Raw genomic sequence first — 21706 nt, forward strand, 5'->3', positions numbered from 1 at the left:
CTACTGTACACTACTGTACACTACTGCACACTACTGCACACTACTGTACACTACTGCACACCATGTACACTACTGCCCACTACTGAAAACCATGTACACTACTGTACTCTACTGTACACTACTGCCAAATACTGCACACTACTGCACACCATGTACACTACTGCCCACTACTGTACACTACTGCCCACTACTGCCCACTACTGTACACTACTGTCCACTACTGCACACCATGTACACTACTGTACACTACTGCCCACTACTGTACACTACTGCCCACTACTGCAAACCATGTACACTACTGTACTCTACTGCCCACTACTGTACATTACTGCCCACTAATGTACACTACTGCCAAATACTGCACACCATGTACACTACTGTACACTACTGCCCACCACTGCCCACTACTGTACACTACTGCCCAATACTGCAAACCATGTACACTACTGTACTCTACTGCCCACTACTGTACACTACTCCCCACTAATGCACACTACTACACACTATTTCACACTACTGCCCACTAATGTACACCACTTCACACTAATGTACACTACTGCCAGTGCCCACTACTGCACACCAATGTACACTACTGCACACTATCGCACACTACTGTAGACTACCACCCACTAATGTACACTACTGCCCACTACCGCCCACTAATGTACACTACTGCCCACTACTGCACACCATGTACACTACTGTACACTACTGCCCACTACTGCACACTAATGTACACTACTGTACACTACTGCAAACCATGTACACTACTGTACTCTACTGCCCACTACTGCACACTACTGTACACTACTGCCCACTATTGTACACTACTGCCCACTACTGCACACTACTGCCCACCATGTACACTACTGTACACTACTGCCCACTACTGTACACTACTGCCCACTACTGTACACTACTGCCCACCATGTACACTACTGTACACTACTACCCACTACTGTACACTACTGCCCACTACTGCAAACCATGTACACTACTGTACTCTACTGCCCACTACTGCACACTACTCCCCACTAATGCACACTACTACACACTATTTCACACTACTGCCCACTAATGTACACCACTTCACACTAATGTACACTACTGTACACTACTGCCAGTGCCCACTACTGCACACCAATGTACACTACTGCACACTATTGTACACTACTGTAGACTACCACCCACTAATGTACACTACTGCCCACTACCGCCCACTAATGTAGACTACTGCCCACTACCGCCCACTAATGTAGACTACTGTACACTACTGCCCAGTACTGCACACCAATGTACACTACTGCACACTATTGTACACTACTGTAGACTACCACCCACTAATGTACACTACTGCCCACTACCGCCCACTAATGTAGACTACTGCCCACTACCGCCCACTAATGTAGACTACTGCCCACTACCGCCCACTAATGTAGACTACTGCACACTAATGTACACTACTATACACTACTGTCAGTGCCCACTACTGCACACCAATGTACACTACTGCACACTACTGCCCACTACTGCATACTACTGCACACTACTGCACACTACTGTACACTACTTTGTTAGATACTTAAACCAGGATGTTGGCCGAGGGCTTTGGTTATTATACCATTGTCATTACAATATATCTGGCTTTACCATTTACTAACGTTAGACTCCCCCATTTGCTCCTAACATTCATCTAATACATCATAAAAAACAATGAATAAATGGCGTATTCCATGCTGTTCATACTCACTCATCACTATCAGATTCCTTTTCTGTATTCTGCAAAAAAAAACCTGGTTGATCCTGCTGCTCTCTATCTCCCCCTTCTGTCCATGTCCCCACATCATCTCATGATTTTGCTGAGCGGAGTTGGCAACACTGCACGTGCTCAGTTTTCAGTGAGTTTCTATGCTGAGCATTTCCTCCCCATCACATCTGAGCAGCCCATGTGACCATAGAGTCACACATGTGGGGCGTATCCACAGCGGTAAATGACACTCCCACTCCCTCCCTCCCTCCTCCATGCCCACTACTCAGCTAAACACAATAGAGGGGTGGGATATTACATGTAGATTAATGGAGCCTTCACCTCCCTCTTATCCTAAGACACAGGCTGGAGGGGAGCGTGACGCAGCCCGCGACTGGCAGAAATCCTCCCACACACCAGGTTATTTCCAAAAAATAATAAAGATTTGATTTCAAATATATATATTTGTATGACGATTTAAAACAGTTTATAGATATTATTTATTTTTACTCTGTATTCCAAAAGGCTGTTTTATTATTTTTTATTTTTTTGAACATGTGACCAGCAGCAGTGGACTAGAAGCTCCTCCTGCTTATGTTTCCCTGCAGACAGGCTGGGAGAGAGCCAGGTCATGTGACGGCTGGATATCCAGTAGGAATAAAGTCCTTTTTTTTTTTTTTATTAAAATAATTACAGTGCCGTCATCCATATACTGAAATAGGTTTTTCAGTTTTATTAAATTAAGTTTATTGAATTTCAATCAAAAGAAAATTCAAAAATAACAGTAAGTTTTAGATAATATTTAAGATTCCCCTCCCCCACACCCCCTTGTTTGTTCTTTCCCCTCCCTTTGGTGTTTGTTGCTTCTTTTGTCATTTTGCATATATGTATTTTTTTGAATTGAAGATAGATGGTGTTATTGGTGCTGTGATATAATATGTTATGTGCCAGATACCACGTGATTCTTTAAATGGAAGACTGCAAATAAACAGGTACAACTTACGAAGGAGGATTTGCTTCATCTCTGTGTCTCACCTGAGGCCGGTCCACATCACTGGAAATATGTGAAGTTTTACAACTACTTTTGGTCCATCCACAGTCGAAAAATAAAGTCAATATAAGATCGATAATAATATATCAATCACCCGTCAGTATCTTGTGGTGGTAAAATCTCAGCCCCCGAGTTCCCATCTCCGCCCACCTCCTGCAGACATTACTTGGGGTTCCCACTTTCTAAGTTTATTTATTACATTGTTGAGGAATGCAGCAGGAGGAGTAAGACACCCTCGTCTGGCTTTGTACTGGCCGCAGTGATGGGCATAGCCTCTGACTGGCCAGAGGGTGATGGGCATAGCCTCTGACTGGCCAGAGGGTGATGGGCATAGCCTCTGGCCAGGGGGTGATGGGCATAGCCTCTGACTGGCCAGAGGGTGATGGGTATAGCCTCTGACTGGCCAATGGGTGATGAGCATAGCCTCTGACTGGCCAGGGGGTGATGGGCATAGCCTCTGGCTGGCCAGGGGGTGATGGGCATAGCCTCTGGCTGGCCAGGAGGTGATGGGCCTAGCCTTTGACTGGCCAAGAGGTGATGGGCATAGCCTCTGACTGGCCAGGGGGTGATGGGCATAGCCTCTGGCCAGGGGGTAATGGGCATAGCCTCTGACTGGCCAGGGGGTGAGGGGCATAGCCTCTGACTGGCCAGGGGGTGATGGGCATAGCCTCTGCCCAGGGAGTGATGGGCATAGCCTCTGGCCAGGGGGTTAAAGGCATAGCCTCTGACTGGCCAGGGGGTGATGGGCATAGCCTCTGGCAAGGGGGTTATAGACATAGTCTCTGACTGGCCAGGGGGTGAGGGGCATAGCCTCTGGCAAGGGGGTTATAGACATAGCCTCTGACTGGCCAGGGGGTGATGGGCATAGCCTCTGGCAAGGGGGTTATAGACATAGCCTCTGACTGGCCAGGGGGAGATCCATTTAAAATGGAGAATTTACACAGGATCTCTCAGCTCTGAAATTCAGGAGGTGGAGAGCTGAAGTTACATCAGCGAGGAGAGCTCTGAGAGCTGATTGGAGGAAAGGGACACACAACCCTCTTCACACAGCACACAGGAACAGAGCTGAGGCTGCCAATCACAGGCCGTGTGCTGGAACTCCCTCCACTGACACCATTTATTCTCTTGGTGTCAGGAAAACTTGTCCGAACTACTTTAGGTCACGCTGATATCAGAGGAAGGAGGCAGCAGAGAGAAATGACACTCAGTGCTCTGGACTGACACAAGTACACTCTATAGAGGGATATGCTTTGTTCATATTTCATGTCTGAGGTTTACAATCCACTTTAACTCACTTCTGAAGTGATCAAAGTTTGCGGAAGTGTTAAAGGCAATGCGAGGGTTAAACTCTGTCTCCGCACAGAAGACTCTTCCATTATAAGAAATCTACACCCTCCTATTTCCTCATTATCTGAGGGCGCGGATCCCACCGGTTTTGGCGTGTAGCGTGCAATCAACTGCCGGGTCTGTGCGACTTCGCCGGGTGCTAATTATATTTTACACTTCAGAATTAATTATACATTTTGTTATTGCACGTCACCTACAGGAAAGAGGCGTCTGCGAGTAGACAAGGCGCAGAGATCGATCGTGGAAGCGCTGCACCGTGTCTGGTGACTGGGTAGGCGCTGCAGCCAGACGGTTGGCCAATTAGTGTCCAGCTGTCCGGGTGCTTTAACCTATTCATGCCTAGATGATCCTCCGACTGACAGTTATAAGCTAAGACCAAGCAGCTGAGGAAAGGAGTTTCCTGTTCAAGAGCATCACAGGCGGTAATCTAGGCGCTGGGCGCCCATCCGATGCCTCTCTGAACCCGATCGAGGCGGCCAGCCGGCCACACACACACGGATGTGATTGTTCGCTCTTTTTCTCTAAAATCATAAAGATAATTCAGCAGAATTCAAGTCTTCACTTCTTTGTCTGTTTGTTTTGTTGTACTCTCCCTTCCCTTCTCCTTCCCTCCCTCCCTTCCCTTCTCATTCCCTTCCCTTCTCATTCCCTTCCCTCCCTCCCTTCCCTTCTCCTTCCCTCCCTCCCTCCCTTCCCTTCACTTCTCCTCCTCTCCCTTTCCTTCTCCTTCCATTCCCTCCCTCCCTTCCCTACACTTCTCCTCCTCTCCCTTCCCTTCTCCTTCCCTCCCTCCCTTCCCTACACTTCTCCTCTCCCTTACCTTCACTTCTCCTCCTCTCCCTTTCCTTCCCTTCTCCTCCTCTCCCTTTCTATCCCTTCTCCTCCTCTCCCTTTCCTTTCCTTCTCCTCCTCTTCCTTCCGTTTTCCTCTCCTCCCTTCCCTTCTCCTCCCCTCCCTTCCCTTTCCTTCACTTCTGCTCCTCCCCCTTTACTTCCCTTCCCCTCCTCCCTTTGCTTCTCCTCCTCTCCCTTTCCTTCCATTCTCCTCCTCTCTCTTTCCTTTCCTTCTCCTCCTCTCCCTTCCATTTTCCCCCCTCCCTTCCCTTCCCTTCTCCGCCATCCCTTCTTCTCCTCTCCCTTTCCTTCACTTCTCCTCCCTTCCTATCTTTTCTCCTCCCCACTCCTTCCCTTGACTTTTCCTCTCATTCCATCTCCTTCCTTCCCTCTCTTACCCACTCCTACCCCTCCCTTCTTTCTATCTACTCTCCCCCCCCCCCCCCCCCCCCCCCCGTTCTTTCCTTTGATTGATTCCCACTCCTTCCTTCTTGTCTCTCTTTTCTTCTCTTCTTTTTCCATTCTTCTCTCCCCCCCCTTTCCTCCCTTATTTCCCTCTTGTCCTTCCCTTTGCCTCTCCTCTCTTCCTTCTCATCTCCTTTTCTCTCTTCTCTCCTCTTTCTTCCCCTCTACTTTCTTACATCCCTTACATCTTACAGCCGCCACTGCATGTCATCCCCCCCGACCAATGAAGCGCAGCCGCCACTGCATGTCACCCTCCCGACCAATGAAGCGCAACCGCCACTGCATGTCACCCCCCCCAACCAATGAAGCGCAGCCACCACTGCATGTCACCCCCCCACTGACCAACGGACCGCAGTCGCCACTGCATATCACCCCCCCGACAAATGAAGCGCAGCCGTCACTGCATGGCACCCCCCCGACCAATGGAACACAGCCACCACTGCATGTCACCCCCCCGACCAATGAAGCGCAGCCGTCACTGCATGTCACCCCCCCCGACCAATGGAACACAGCCACCACTGCATGTCACCCCCCCGACCAATGAAGCGCAGCCGCCACTGCATGTCACCCCCCCGACCAATGAAGCGCAGCCGCCATTGCATGTCACACCCCCCCTGACCAATGGACCGCAGTCGCCATTGCATGTCACCCCCTCCCCCCGACCAATGGAGCACAGCCGCCACTGCATGTCGCCCCCAGACCCTTTTATTCTATTCCCCCCCCCTCGTGATCAGACATGATACATGTTATAGTTTTATCCACACACAGCTTCCATAATCCAGAAATATCATCATGAATATGGATCAGTGTATATTTCCTAATATGCACCTTTGGCTGACGCCTGTGCAGCCCTCCCGCCGGTCCGGGCCGGTGCGTGTTCAGGAAGAGACGAGTATTTATAGTCGGTATTTTCTCTGATTACCGCAGAGAATTGGACCCTCCTATGTTTTCCAGTCACATCCCCGAGGCCGCCCTCCGGGAATCGCCAGCCTGGCCTCCCGATGACCCGATACACCTGTCAGTGCCACCCCTATCCACCAATGAGAACCGCAAGGAGAATGGGGAGGAGCTTCTTCTTCTATACAAATCTACGCGGCTCCTCCTCCTCCCGCCACCCTCGCGGGTCGCTGTAACCCTTTCCTTCCCGTAAGGGTTATCCTCTCACAGCTGAAGTTTAATCTGCTTCCCTTCCTGGTTCCTCCTTTTCTCTCCTTTATCAATGTGCTAACGACATGAGAAAAACAAAGGAGAAAACGTTTCTACTTCCATTCCATTAGTGAAGTCATCACTCTCCGCCCTTCTCTATGCAATGCAGGCAGATCATGGCTGGTGGGAGGGGCCGGCGGAGGGGGGAGGGGCTGTACCGGGAACACCGGCCTCAGTACTCCTCTATAGAGCCCCGAGTACTGATGGGCTGACTCTTGGGGAGGAGTTATGCAAATATCAAAAATGCCTCAATGGGTGGGTGGCGCTCTGGAGGCGTTTTTGTTCGTTTTGTTTTTTTAGTTTCTTTATTAGAATTTGATGATTTCTTTGTGTCAAAAATGTAAACAATTCAGTGCAGGAAGGTTTGATATTCAGCATAGAGGATCCCGCCACAGGACAGCGCGGTTTACATAAAGGGATGTTAGAGTCGGGGTAAGAGGAAAGATTAGTGTTGGGGTTAGAGGAAGGGTTTGGCTTGGGGTTAGAGGAAGGATTAGTGTTGGGGTTGGAGGGAGGATTAGTGTTGGGGTTAGAAGAAGGATTAGTGTTGGGGTTAGAAGAAGGATTAGTGTTGGGGTTAGAGGAAGGATTAGTGTTGGGGTTGGAGGGAGGATTAGTGTTGGGGTTGGAGGGAGGATTAGTGTTGGGGTTGGAGGGAGGATTAGTGTTGGGGTTGGAGGGAGTGTTATTGATTAGATTAGAGGGAGTGTTAGTGTTGAGGTTATAGGAAGGGTAAGTGATTAGATTAGTGAGAGGGTTAGTGTTGGGGTTAGAGGGAGGGTTAGTGTTGGGGTTAGAGGGAGGGATAGTGTTGGGGTTAGAGGGAGGGTTAGTGTTGGGGTTAGAGGGAGGGTTAGTGTTGGGGTTAGAGGGAGGATTAGTGTTGGGGTTGGAGGGAGTGTTAGTGATTAGATTAGAGGGATTGTTAGTGTTGAGGTTATAGGAAGGGTTAGTGATTAGATTAGTGAGAGGGTTAGTGTTGGGGTTAGAGGAGGGGTTTGGTTTGGGGTTAGAGGGAGGGTTAGTGTTGAGGTTAGATGGGGGTTAGTGAGATGATTAGTGTTTGTGTTAGAGCAAGGGTTAGTGTTGCGGCTAGAGGAAGGGTTAGTGTTGGGGTTAGAGGGAGGCTTAGTGAGAGGGTTAGTGTTGGTGTTAGAGAGAGGGTTAGTGTTGAGGTTAGAGGGAGGGTTAGTGAGAGGGTTGGTGTTGGGGTTAGAAAGAGGGTTAGTGTTGGGGTTGGAGGGAGTGTTAGTGATTAGATTAGAGGGATTGTTAGTGTTGCGGTTATAGGAAGGGTTAGTGATTAGATTAGTGACAGGGTTAGTGTTGGGGTTAGAGGAGGGGTTTGGTTTGGGGTTAGAGGGAGGGTTAGTGTTGAGGTTTGATGGGGGTTAGTGAGATGATTAGTGTTTGTGTTAGAGCAAGGGTTAGTGCTGCGGCTAGAGGAAGGGTTAGTGTTGGGGTTAGAGGGAGGCTTAGTGAGAGGGTTAGTGTTGGTGTTAGAGAGAGGGTTAGTGTTGAGGTTAGAGGGAGGGTTAGTGAGAGGGTTGGTGTTGGGGTTAGAAAGAGGGTTAGTGTTGGGGTTAGAGGAAGGGTTTGACTTGGGGTTAGAGGGAGGATTAGTGTTGGGGTTAGAGGAATGGTTAGTGTTGGGGTTAGAGGGAAGGTTAGTGTTGGGGTTAGAGGAAAGTTTAGTGTTGGAGTTAGAGGAAGGGTTAGTGTGAGGATTAGAAAAAGGTTTAGTATTGGGGTTAGATAAAAGATTAGTGTTGGGGCTAGAGTGAGGGTTAGTGTTGAGGTTAGAGGGAGGGTTAGTGTTGAGGTTAGGGGGGGTTAGTGTTGGGGTTAGAAAGGGGGTGAGTGTTGGGGTTAGAGGAAGGGTTTGGCTTGGGGTTAGAGGAAGGATTTGTGTTGGAGTTAGAGGGAAGATTAGTGTTAGGGTTAGAGGAAAGGTTAGTGTTGGGGTTAGAGGGAGGGTTAGCGTTGAGGTTAGAGGGAGGGTTAGCGTTGAGGTTGGGGGGGGTGAGTGTTGGGGTTAGAAAGAGGATTAGTGTTGGGGTTAGAGGAAGGGTTTGGTTTGGGGTTAGAAGAAGGATTAATGTTGGGGTTAGAGGGAGGATTAGTGTTGGGGTTAGAGGAATGGTTAGTGTTGGGGTTAGAGGGAGGATTAGTGTTGGGGTTAGAGGAATGGTTAGTGTTGGGGTTAGAGGGAGGATTAGTGTTGGGGTTAGAGGAATGGTTAGTGTGAGGATTAGAAAAAGGGTTAGTATTGGGGTCAGAGAAAGGGTTTGTGTTGGGGCTAGAGGGAGGGTTAGTGTTGGCATTAGTGTTGGGGTTAGAGAGAGGGCTAGTGTTAGGGTTGGAGGGAAGGTTAGTGTTGGAGTTGCAGGGAGAGTTAGTGTTGGGGTTAGGGGAATGATTAGAGGGAGGGTTAGTGTGTTGGTTGGAGAGAGGGTTAGGGTTAGAGGGAGGGTTAGTGTTGGGGTTGGAGGAAGAATTAGTGTTGGGGTTAGATGGAGGGTCAGTGTGGATTTCCTGCGGTTGAAAATGAATATCGTATTTTTAGCATTGCTGGTGATTTTTATGCTCCATCCACTATATTCTGATAAAGGTATTCCTGACCTGGACTGACCTCTGTAGAGAAGTCCGGGGGTTTTCCTGCTCCGGACGGGCCCCCTCTACCCAGCCTGGGATATTCTGGAAGCCCCCCCCTGGTCTTGGGGTTAGAAATCTCATGTCCTGTGCCCCGGCCCAACACTGATTTCCAGGATCTGGAGTCAGACCAGCTACCATCACCTCTTCAAATAGAACAGAAATATACCAGTGAACAATGCCTGCCCGCTTGCCCGCTCGCCTGCTCGCCCGCCCGCCCGCCCGGTTGTGTCAGGAGGCAGACAGCTTCATCTCGGCGGCACAGGAGAGAAGCCTCCTGGACCTCCCCCGGGAGACATTCATTAATGGATGTCATTGTGCCTTCAGCGGCGGTTGCCAGGAGAAGATGCGAGGTCTCGGGTCAGTGACGTCAACCTGCAATCGCGTAGCTGGGGAATTTCCGAGACGCGTTTCTAGGAGACGACGGGTCAAGTCGCGGAAAAAAAGAAGAAGAAAGAAAGAAGAAAGATCGCTCATGTAAGGATGTAATCGGCCGTACTAAACTACAGGTGGAATAAAATCTTATTTGCTAATATTTAGATAAAATGGCTTGCAGTAACAATGAATGGACTGGAGGTGGTGCTGTTATCTTAGTGGCCACCTTGGAGGGCGTAGGGGGTAACTGACGTTTTTTTGCAGGTGAGTCGCCTCTAAAAGGATTAGAGAAGACTTTGCTGGTTTCTTCACCCTTCAGATGGATGGTGAGGAGGTCAGACATGCAAAGGGCTATTCCCTATTTCCTAAGCCTCCCCTCCCCCTCTCATTAAATAATCTTCTGCAGATTTATAGCTGCATAGAATAAATGTTGAATGAAATCGTTCCCTTGTTATGTAAGAGAGACGATCGTCCTGTAGTGTGGACTGATAGGAAAATCAACGTAAACCCAACAAAAAAAAGGCAAAACGTGAGAAGAAGGCCTCACAATAAACAGAATGTAATAAAACCCGGAAATGTTTATTGGTCTGTATTGGTGCTCAATGAAAACGGAGGTATCATCCATCCTGAGGGAGAAAGGATGGCAAACCACCCCCTTCACCACCAGGATGGCAAACCACCCCCTTCTCCACCATGATGGCAAACCACCCCCTTCTCCACCATGATGGCAAACCACCCCCTTCTCCACCATGATGGCAAACCACCCCCTTCTCCACCATGATGGCAAACCACCCCCTTCTCCACCATGATGGCAAACCACCCCCTTCTCCACCATGATGGCAAACCACCCCCTTCTCCACCATGATGGCAAACCACCCCCTTCTCCACCATGATGGCAAACCACCCCCTTCTCCACCATGATGGCAAACCACCCCCTTCTCCACCATGGTGGCTAACCACCCCCTTCTCCACCATGATGGCAAACCACCCCCTTCTCCACCATGATGGCAAACCACCCCCTTCTCCACCATGATGGCAAACCACCCCCTTCTCCACCATGATGGCAAACCACCCCCTTCTCCACCATGATGGCAAACCACCCCCTTCTCCACCATGATGGCTAACCACCCCCTTCTCCACCATGATGGCAAACCACCCCCTTCTCCACCATGATGGCAAACCACCCCCTTCTCCACCATGATGGCAAACCACCCCCTTCTCCACCATGATGGCAAACCACCCCCTTCTCCACCATGATGGCTAACCACCCCCTTCTCCACCATGATGGCAAACCACCCCCTTCTCCACCATGATGGCAAACCACCCCCTTCTCCACCATGATGGCAAACCACCCCCTTCTCCACCATGATGGCAAACCACCCCCTTCTCCACCATGATGGCTAACCACCCCCTTCTCCACCATGATGGCAAACCACCCCCTTCTCCACCATGATGGCAAACCACCCCCTTCTCCTCCATGATGGCTAACCACCCCCTTCTCCACCATGATGGCAAACCACCCCCTTCTCCACCATGATGGCAAACCACCCCCTTCTCCACCATGATGGCTAACCACCCCCTTCTCCACCATGATGGCAAACCACCCCCTTCTCCAATATGATGGCTAACCACCCCCTTCTCCACCATGATGGCTAACCACCCCCTTCTCCACCATGATGGCAAACCACCCCCTTCTCCACCATGATGGAAAACCACCCCCTTCTCCACCATGATGGCAAACCACCCCCTTCTCCACCATGATGGAAAACCACCCCCTTCTCCACCATGATGGCTAACCCACTATTTCTCCAACATTATGTCTAGGCATTCCCTTTTCTACCATGATGGTTAGCCATTCCATACTAAACCATAATGGCTAACTATTCCATTCTCCACTATGATGGCTAACCATCTTTTTCTCTACCAAGATGTTTAGACATACCCTTCTCTACCATGATGGCTAGCCATTCCCTTCTCCACCATCATGTGTAGCCATTCCCTTCTCTACCATGATGGCTAGCCATTCCCTTCTCTACCATGATGTCTAGCCATTCCCTTCTTCACCATGATGGCTAACCATACCCTTCTGTACCACGATTGTTAGCCATTCCCATCTCCACCATTATGTCTAGCCAGTTCCTTCTCTACCATTGTGACTAGCTATTCCCTTCTCCATCATGATGTCTAGCCATTCCATTCTCCACTATGATGGCAAACCATCTCTGTCTTCACCATGATGTTTAGCCATTCCCTTCTCCACCATGATGGCTAACCATTCCGTTCTCCAAGATGATGTCTAGCCATTCCCTTCTCCACCATGATGTCTAGCCATTCCCTTCTCCACCATGATGTCTAGCCATTCCCTTCTCTACCATGATGTCTAGCCATTCCCTTCTCTACCATGATGTCTAGCCATTCCCTTCTCCACCATGTCTAGCATTTCCCTTCTCTACCATGATGTCTAGCCATTCCCTTCTCCACCATGATGTCTAGCCATTCCCTTCTCCAATATGATGTCTAGCCATTCCCTTTTCCACCATGATGTCTAGCCATTCCTTTCTCTACCATGATGTCTAGCCATTCCCTTCTCCAATATGATGTCTAGCCATTGCCTTCTCCGCCATGATGTCTAGCCATTCCCTTCTCCACCATGATGTCTAGCCATTCCCTTCTCCACCATGATGTCTAGCCATTCCTTTCTCCACCATGATGTCTAGCCATTCCTTTCTCCACCATGATGTCTAGCCATTCCCTTCTCCACCATGATGTCTAGCCATTCCCTTCTCCACCATGATGTCTAGCCATTCCCTTCTCCACCATGATGGCTAATCATTCCCTTCTCCAATATGATGTCTAGCCATTCCCTTCTCCACCATGATGTCTAGCCATTCCTTTCTCCACCATGATGGCTAATCATTGCCTTCTCCACCATGATGTCTAGCCATTCCCTTCTCCACCATGATGTCTAGCCATTCCCTTCTTCACCATGATGGCTAACCATACCCTTCTGTACCACGATTGTTAGCCATTCCCATCTCCACCATTATGTCTAGCCAGTTCCTTCTCTACCATTGTGACTAGCTATTCCCTTCTCCATCATGATGTCTAGCCATTCCATTCTCCACTATGATGGCAAACCATCTCTGTCTTCACCATGATGTTTAGCCATTCCCTTCTCCACCATGATGGCTAACCATTCCGTTCTCCAAGATGATGTCTAGCCATTCCCTTCTCCACCATGATGTCTAGCCATTCCCTTCTCCACCATGATGTCTAGCCATTCCCTTCTCTACCATGATGTCTAGCCATTCCCTTCTCTACCATGATGTCTAGCCATTCCCTTCTCCACCATGTCTAGCATTTCCCTTCTCTACCATGATGTCTAGCCATTCCCTTCTCCACCATGATGTCTAGCCATTCCCTTCTCCAATATGATGTCTAGCCATTCCCTTTTCCACCATGATGTCTAGCCATTCCTTTCTCTACCATGATGTCTAGCCATTCCCTTCTCCAATATGATGTCTAGCCATTGCCTTCTCCGCCATGATGTCTAGCCATTCCCTTCTCCACCATGATGTCTAGCCATTCCCTTCTCCACCATGATGTCTAGCCATTCCTTTCTCCACCATGATGTCTAGCCATTCCTTTCTCCACCATGATGTCTAGCCATTCCCTTCTCCACCATGATGTCTAGCCATTCCCTTCTCCACCATGATGTCTAGCCATTCCCTTCTCCACCATGATGGCTAATCATTCCCTTCTCCAATATGATGTCTAGCCATTCCCTTCTCCACCATGATGTCTAGCCATTCCTTTCTCCACCATGATGGCTAATCATTGCCTTCTCCACCATGATGTCTAGCCATTCCCTTCTCCACCATGATGTCTAGCCATTCCCTTCTCCACCATGATGTCTAGCCATTCCCTTCTCTACCATGATGTCTAGCCATTCCCTTCTCTACCATGATGTCTAGCCATTCCCTTCTCCACCATGATGTCTAGCCATTCCCTTCTCTACCATGATGTCTAGCCATTCCCTTCTCTACCATGATGTCTAGCCATTCCCTTCTCCACCATGATATCTAGCCATTCCCTTCTCCGCCATGATGTCTAGCCATTCCCTTCTCCACCATGATATCTAGCCATTCCCTTCTCCGCCATGATGTCTAGCCATTCCCTTCTCTACCATGATGGTTATCCATCTCCTCCTCCACTGTCTGGTTTGAATTGCATTCCACATATTTTAAGCCCTAAAGAAGGGGAGGCCAAAACGTGTTGACTATTCTTACATTTTTAATTTTTTTACATTAATTGTTGTGTTTTACTAGACGCTTCTAACCCTACACTAAAAAAACGGATTATCTCCTGTACGGCGTGCGGCGCGCGAACTGCCACCAGAGAGGGAGCCGCCTAATACCCAACAAAGGTCTCGTAGATTGTGCCTCCTCCAGTCTGAGTTGGACTCCTCAACGGAGAATCACCTTTCTATATAGATAATGAAAATCTCGACTTTCATCAGTCCGGCGCCGCCTTACATCCGCTAGTTCCATGAAGAGGCGTACAGATCCCCCCCGCTGGGCCTGGCGGCTGGGGGTTTGAAGCGCCAATCGCCGCCTGTGGCAGCCGGTGGGGAGTTCGCTTCACGGAGAACACTTTTTATTAGGCTGCGCCGCCGTCTCTAATCCCTAGGGGGCTGCAGCGATCATTGTGGAGCCAAGGAGTATTTCCAATAAGGCTCAGCTGGATGAATTCCTGTATGACGTCCTCCTGGGTCTGATAATGACATACGGTGAGGGATGACATCATTACATCTGATAATGACATACGGTGAGGGATGACATCATTACATCTGAGAATGACATACGGTGAGGGGATGACATCATTACATCTGAGAATGACATACGGTGAGGGATGACATCATTACATCTGAGAATGACATACGGTGAGGGATGACATCATTACATCTCCGCATTTTCTCTACGCTGCAGATGAGCGCTTTATTGCTCAACTTTATCAACAGGCTTAGACGGGGAACAGGAATTCCATATTTATTCTGTTATTAAAAAAACAAAACAGCAAACCAATCTTTGTGTCCCTCAGTTACGTAGTTACATAGTTAGTCAGGTTGAAAAAAAGACACAACTCCGTCCAGTTCAACCTTAAAAACAATAAATAAATAAAATAAAAAATATCGTAACAATAAAATAAAAAATATCGTACAAATAAAATAAAATAAAAAATATTGTGCAAATAAAATAAAAAATATTGTACAAATAAAAAATATTGTACAAATAAAAAATATGAATAAAATAAAAAATATTGTAAAATAAAATAAAAAATATTGTACAATAAAATAAAAAATATGAATAAAATAAAAAAACATTGTACAATAAAATAAAAAATACCGTACAAATAAAATAAAAAATATCGTTCAATAAAATAAAAAATATGAATAAAATAAAAAACATCTTAAATAAAATAAAAAATATCGTACAAATAAAATAAAAAATATTAATAAAATAAAAAACATTGTACAATAAAATAAAAAATACCGTACAAATAAAATAAAAAATACCGTACAAATAAAATAAAAAAACATTGTAAATAAAATAAAAAATATCGTACAAAAATAAAATAAAAAATACCGTACAAATAAAATATAAATAAAATAAAAAATATGAATAAAATAAAAAAACATCGTACAATAAAATAAAAAATACCGTACAAATAAAAAATATTAATAAAATAAAAAATATCGTACAAATAAAATAAAAAATATTAATAAAATAAAAAACATTGTACAATAAAATAAAAAATATTGTACAAATAAAATAAAAAACATTGTAAATAAAATAAAAAATATTAATAAAATAAAAAACATTGTAAATAAAATAAAAAATATCGTACAAATAAAATAAAAAATATCGTACAAATAAAATAAAAAATATTAATAAAATAAAAAACATTGTAAATAAAATAAAAAATATCGTACAAATAAAATAAAAAATATCGTACAAATAAAATATAAATAAAATAAAAAATATTAATAAAATAAAAAACATCATACAATAAAATAAAAAACATCATACAAATAAAATAAAAAATATCGTACAAATAAAACAAAAAATATAGTTGCTCTACTGTGACACAGGAGACTCTCTTTTCTGGGTTAGAAATTATCTGAGGGTGGAGGCGGGCCTCGCAGGTGACCCCACCCCCCCAAAAAAATGACCACCCCTCCCCCACCTTACCCTGACCCTGGTGATGTTGACTCCGCTCATGCTGCCGCTGCGGTCGATGAGGAAGATGAATTCTCCCTGCGTTTTGCTCAGGCCGGAATGCGTCGTCGGAAGGTCCGGGCAGAAGTTTAACATCACTACGGGGTTGTGACAGATATCCTTGATCAGGCGCTTGCGGATGATCTCCGTCTGCCAGAGGAGGAGGAGGAGAAGGGTCAGATCAGCATTAAAAAAAGAAAAATAAATAAATAAAATGAAGAAAAAAAAAGAAAAAGAAAGAAATTATATAAATTAAAAACAAACAAATAAATCAAAATAGTGTAAAGAAAATAAATACAAAAAAAAAATCAAAAATAAATACAAAAAAAATATCAAAAATGAATACAAAAAATAATCAAAAAAAAATACTGTAATGGCATTTTTTCTATTTCAATCTTAATTTTTATTGGAAAATGATGCCATTAATGAATCCATATTTGTCTACTCGTATAATAATTTTCCAATAAAAATTAAGATTGAAATAAAAAATACTGTAAAATAAAAAATAAAAAAATCTGTATCTTTTAAGTTAAACTTGAAGATCCAAGAAGCATAAAGAAGGCGCGCAATGCTGCGGCGAAACAATCTAAAAATTGCTTTTATTTTTTTTTACATGTGCCTGTTGCTGGGTAATCAGCAGTAGAAAAAAAAAGGAAATTTTGTTGCCTTTTATTCTTAAATATCGGATTCTATATTAAGAAGCTGCAGGAAATTGGGGTTTCAGACAATCATTGAACACAGCGCCACCTGAAGTGAATTTAGTGTTACATTGTAACGGCACAGCAGAAACATATACTGTGTTATCTAATCGCTGAGTATATTTCCCCATCTAGTGGGCAAATTTGGTATTTTTTTTATTTAGAAACAATGAAAAATATTCAATCAGCACAGGAAGAAGCCTAATAACATTTGTCTTTTTTTTTTTTTTGCCCCATTCACACAGAACAAATATGGATGCACTTTCATTGGGGCAAAACTGTTATAAATACATAAATTACATACATTTGTATAAATAAATGTGTATGTGTGTGTATATATATATTATTTTTTTATATATTTATATATTTTATATATTAACATTAGTTTTATATATATATGTTATTTTTATTATATATTATATATATATATATATGTATAAATATAGAAATAATAATAATAAAAATAAATATATATACACACATTTACACTATACTACCAAAAGTATTGGGACACCTGCCTTTACACGCACATGAACTTTAACGGCATCCCAGTCTTAGTCCGTTGGGTTCAATATTGAGTTGGCTCCGCCCTTTGCAGCTATAACAGCTTCAACTCTTCTGGGAAGGCCGTCCACAAGGTTTAGGAGGGTGTCTATGGGAATGTTTGACCATTCTTCCAGAAGCAAATTTGTGAGCTCAGGCACGGATGTTGGACGAGAAGGCCTGGCTCGCAGTCTCCCCTCTAATTAATCCCAAAGGTGTTCTATCGGGTTGAGGTCAGGACTCTGTGCAGGCCAGTGAATTTCCTCCACCCCAAACTCGCTCACCCATGTCTTTATGGACCTTAATTGGTGGGCAGTCATGTTGGAACAGGAAGGGGCCGTCCCAAAACTGTTCCCACAAAGTTGGGAGCATGAAATTGTCCAAAATATCTTGGTATGTTGACGCCTTAAGCATTTCCTTCACTGGAACTAAGGGGGCCAAGCCCAACCCCTGAAAAACAACCCCCACACCATAATCCCCCCCCTTCCCCAACACCATAATCCCCCCTCCACCAAATGATTTGGACCAGTGCACAAAGCAAGGTCCATAAAGACATGGATGAGTGAGTTTGGAGTGGACCTGCACAGAGTCCTGACCTCACCCCCATAGAACATCTTTGGGATGAATTAGAGTGTGAGCCAGGCCTTCTCATCCAACATCATTGAAGAATGGTCAAACATTCCTATAGACACCCTCCTAAACCTTGTGGACGGCCTTCCCAGAAGAGGTGAAGCTGTTATAGCTGCAAAGGGCGGAGCCAACTCAATATTGAACCCTCCGGACTAAGACTGGGGGGCCATTAACCACTTGAGATCCGCGCTATAGCCAAATGACGGCTACAGCGTGGATCTCCTTTTCCGGTGCCCCCTGAGGGGCGCGCGCGGCGCGCTCTGTGATCGTGCTCTGTGATCGCCGAGTCCGTGAAACTCGCCTGATCACCGATCAGAGTAAGGGGTTGATCCCGACCCCTTATCACGTGATCAGCTGTCAGCCAATGACAGCTGATCAGGTGATATAACGGAGCCGGTAATCGGCTATTATTCCTCCTCGCGCTGACAGCGCGAGGAGAAAAAAAAAAAGCCGATCACCGGCGGCCGTGATCGGGACATCAGTCCCGATCACGGCCAGCCCTGCTAGTGCCCACCTGCCCCCTGCCAGTGCCCACCTGCCCCATGCAGTGCCAAATGTATTCAAAGTAAGTGCCCCCCGTCAGTGCCACCCAGCAGTGCCCACAGTGCCACCCAGCAGTGCCACCCAGCAGTGCCCATAGTGCCACCCAGCAGTGCCCATAGTGCCACCCAGCAGTGCCCACAGTGCCACCCAGAAGTGCCACCCAGCAGTGCCCACAATCTGCCTCAAAGGTGCTGCACCCCAGTGCCACATCCGTGCCCATCAGTGTCATCTACCAGTGCCCAGCAGTGCCGCCCATCAGTGCCCAGCATTGCCACCTATCAGAGCCACCTATCAGTGCCACCTATCAGTGCCCATCAGTCCCATCTATCAGTGGTACCTATCAGTGCCCATTCGTGCCACCCATCCATGCCACCCATCTGTGCCCATCTTTGCCCATCAGTGCCGCCTTATCTGTGCCCATCGGTGCTGTCTTATCTGTGCCTATTAGTGCCGCCTTAACTATGCCTATCAGTGCCCACCAGTGCCGCCTAATCAGCGCACTTCAATGAAGGAGAAAAATGACCCGTTTGCAAAATTTTATAACAAACTATTAAACATGATTTTATTTTTTGCATCTTTTTTTGTTTGTTTAGAAAAAAATAAAACTCCGAGCTGTAATTAAATACCACCAAAAGAAAGCTCTATTTGTGGGAAAAAAATGATAAAAATGTCATTTGGGTACAGTGTTGTATGACCGCGCAATTGTCATTCAAAGTGCATCAGCGCTGAAAGCTGAAAATTGGTCTGGGCAGGAGGGGGGTTTAAGTGCCCAGTAAGCAAGTGGTTAAAGGTCAAGTGTGTGTAAAGGCAGGTGTCCCAATACTTTTGGTGATATAGTGTATACACATACATATATATATATATATATATATATATAAAACGCTCCCTTTTTGTTACCTTTTTCTCTGCACTGGGATCCTTTTTGGTCCCTCGGATGAAGTCGCTCTTCCCTCGGAGGAATTGCTCGTACTCATAGGGGGTCATGTCGCCCTCCTCCATCAGGATGTGTGGCAGATGCGGCTCTGAAAAATGCAGAACAGAGAAAGGTTTGACCCGGGGAGAAACCCGTATGAGATCTGTCTGTGGGGGGTAAAAGTGTCCGGCCAAGGCAAAGATCGGATTGTGATGCAAATAAGGGGCGCATGTCACATCCCAATGGGGGTTTAGGAATCAGTAGGACCCCTTACGTTATCATTTAGACTGTACATTCAAACTTTGTAGAAGGAGGAGGAGTCATTTCCTCAGTCTCCCCTCCCCCGGTGATCAGACTGTACATTGTAACTTTGTAGAAGAAGGAGGAGTCATTTCCTCAGTCTCCCCTCCCCCAGTGATCAGACTGTACATTGTAACTTTGTAGAAGGAGGAGGGGTCATTTCCTCAGTCTCCCCTCCCCCAGTGATCAGACTGTACATTGCAACTTTTTAGAATGGGAGGAGTTATTTCCTCAGTCTCCCCTCCCCCAGTGATCAGACTGTACATTGTAACTTTGTAGAAGGAGGAGGGGCCATTTCCTCAGTCTCCTCCCCCAGTGATCAGACTGTACATTGTAACTTTGTAGAAGGAGGAGAAGTCATTTCCTCAGTCTCCCCTCCCCCAGTGATCAGACTGTACATTGTAACTTTGTAGAAGGAGGAGGAGCCATTTCCTCAGTCTCCTCCCCCAGTGATCAGACTGTACATTGTAACTTTATAGAAGGAGGAGGAGTCATTTCCTCAGTCTCCCTTCCCCCAGTGATCAGACTGTACATTGTAACTTTGCAGAAGGAGGAGGAGTCATTTCCTCAGTCTCCCCTCCCCCAGTGATCAGACTGTACATTGTAACTTTGTAGAAGGAGGAGCAGTCATTTCCTCTGCCTCCCCTCCCCCAGTGATCAGACTGTACATTGTAACTTTGTAGAAGGAGGAGGGGCCATTTCCTCAGTCTCCTCCCCCAGTGATCAGACTGTACATTGTAACTTTGTAGAAGGAGGAGGAGTCATTTCCTCAGTCTCCCCTCCCCCAGTGATCAGACTGTACATTGCAACTTTTTAGAAGGGGAGGAGTAATTTCCTCAGTCTCCCCTCCCCCAGTGATCAGACTGTACATTGTAACTTTGTAGAAGGAGGAGGAGCCATTTCCTCAGTCTCCTCCCCCAGTGATCAGACTGTACATTGTAACTTTATAGAAGGAGGAGGAGTCATTTCCTCAGTCTCCCCTCCCCCAGTGATCAGACTGTACATTGTAACTTTGTAGAAGGAGGAGGAGCCATTTCCTCAGTCTCCCCTCCCCCAGTGATCAGACTGTACATTGTAACTTTGTAGAAGGGGGAGGAGTCATTTCCTCAGTCTCCCCTCCCCCAGTGATCAGACTGTACATTGTAACTTTGTAGAAGGAGGAGGAGCCATTTCCTCAGTCTCCCCTCCCCCAGTGATCAGACTGTACATTGTAACTTTGTAGAAGGGGGAGGAGTCATTTCCTCAGTCTCCTCCCCCCAGTGATCGGACTGTACATTGTAACTTTGTAGAAGAAGGAGGAGTCATTTCCTCAGTCTCCCCCCCCCCCCCAGTGATCAGACTGTACATTGTAACTTTGTAGAAGGGGGAGGAGTCATTTCCTCAGTCTCCTCCCCCCAGTGATCGGACTGTACATTGTAACTTTGTAGAAGAAGGAGGAGTCATTTCCTCAGTCTCCCCCCCCCCCCAGTGATCAGACTGTACATTGTAACTTTGTAGAAGGGGGAGGAGTCATTTCCTCAGTCTCCCCATTACATGGGAACAACCTGATGACAGGTCCACTTTAAGGGGATTGTAAGGCAGCCGCTGTGTGTGATAATATTCCGTCTACAAATCACACGGCGAGGCGCGTCCTGTAATAAGTCAGCCATGTCTCCACACATCAGGAACGCGGTGTCACCACATCTGTCCAATCAGCCGTCACCCGTGAATGACGCACACAGCGCGCGGATCAGACAACACGCCGCCGTCCCCGCGGGAAACCAACGGGCCGAGTGTGAGATTAGAAGAGACGTCTAATTAAAGGAACGGCGATCGATCATCCGCGGACGCCATGGTGCATCTGCTGCGTTACTCCCGCCGCCCCTCTGGGACCCCGCCACCCGTCTGCGCCTCCATCCTGTGAATGGGGCCCTAGAAATGGCATTTTTATTTCCAAATATCTGGAGATGGGTAACAATTCAGCCACCGGCCTCCCCGAAAAACCCAACCCCTCAGTCACATGTGTGTAGATCTTTTCTTCTCTCTTTTCATGTGACAACACTGAAGAAATGACACTTGTCTACAATGTAAAGTAGTGAGTGTACAGCTTGTATAACAGTGTAAATTTCCTGTCCCCTCAAAATAA

At 46.5% G+C, this 21706-nt stretch overlaps 1 protein-coding gene across 1 annotated transcript in view; it reads right to left on the reverse strand.

Moving 5' to 3' along the window:
- The window catches only part of VWA5B1 (von Willebrand factor A domain containing 5B1), a 129616-nt gene that overhangs the window by 70693 nt on the left and 37217 nt on the right, over positions 1 to 21706 (reverse strand). The window contains exons 7-8 of the mRNA XM_077456313.1: positions 19266 to 19390; positions 15928 to 16104 (exon numbers count right to left, since the gene is read on the reverse strand). Coding sequence (XP_077312439.1) covers positions 15928 to 16104; positions 19266 to 19390 — 302 coding nt within the window. The remainder of the gene's footprint in view (positions 1 to 15927; positions 16105 to 19265; positions 19391 to 21706) is intronic.

Source organism: Lithobates pipiens, unplaced genomic scaffold, assembly GCF_037356315.1.
Source record: "Lithobates pipiens isolate NorthernLeopardFrog02 unplaced genomic scaffold, aLitPip1_a1.2 Scaffold_27, whole genome shotgun sequence".
NCBI lineage: Eukaryota > Metazoa > Chordata > Amphibia > Anura > Ranidae > Lithobates > Lithobates pipiens.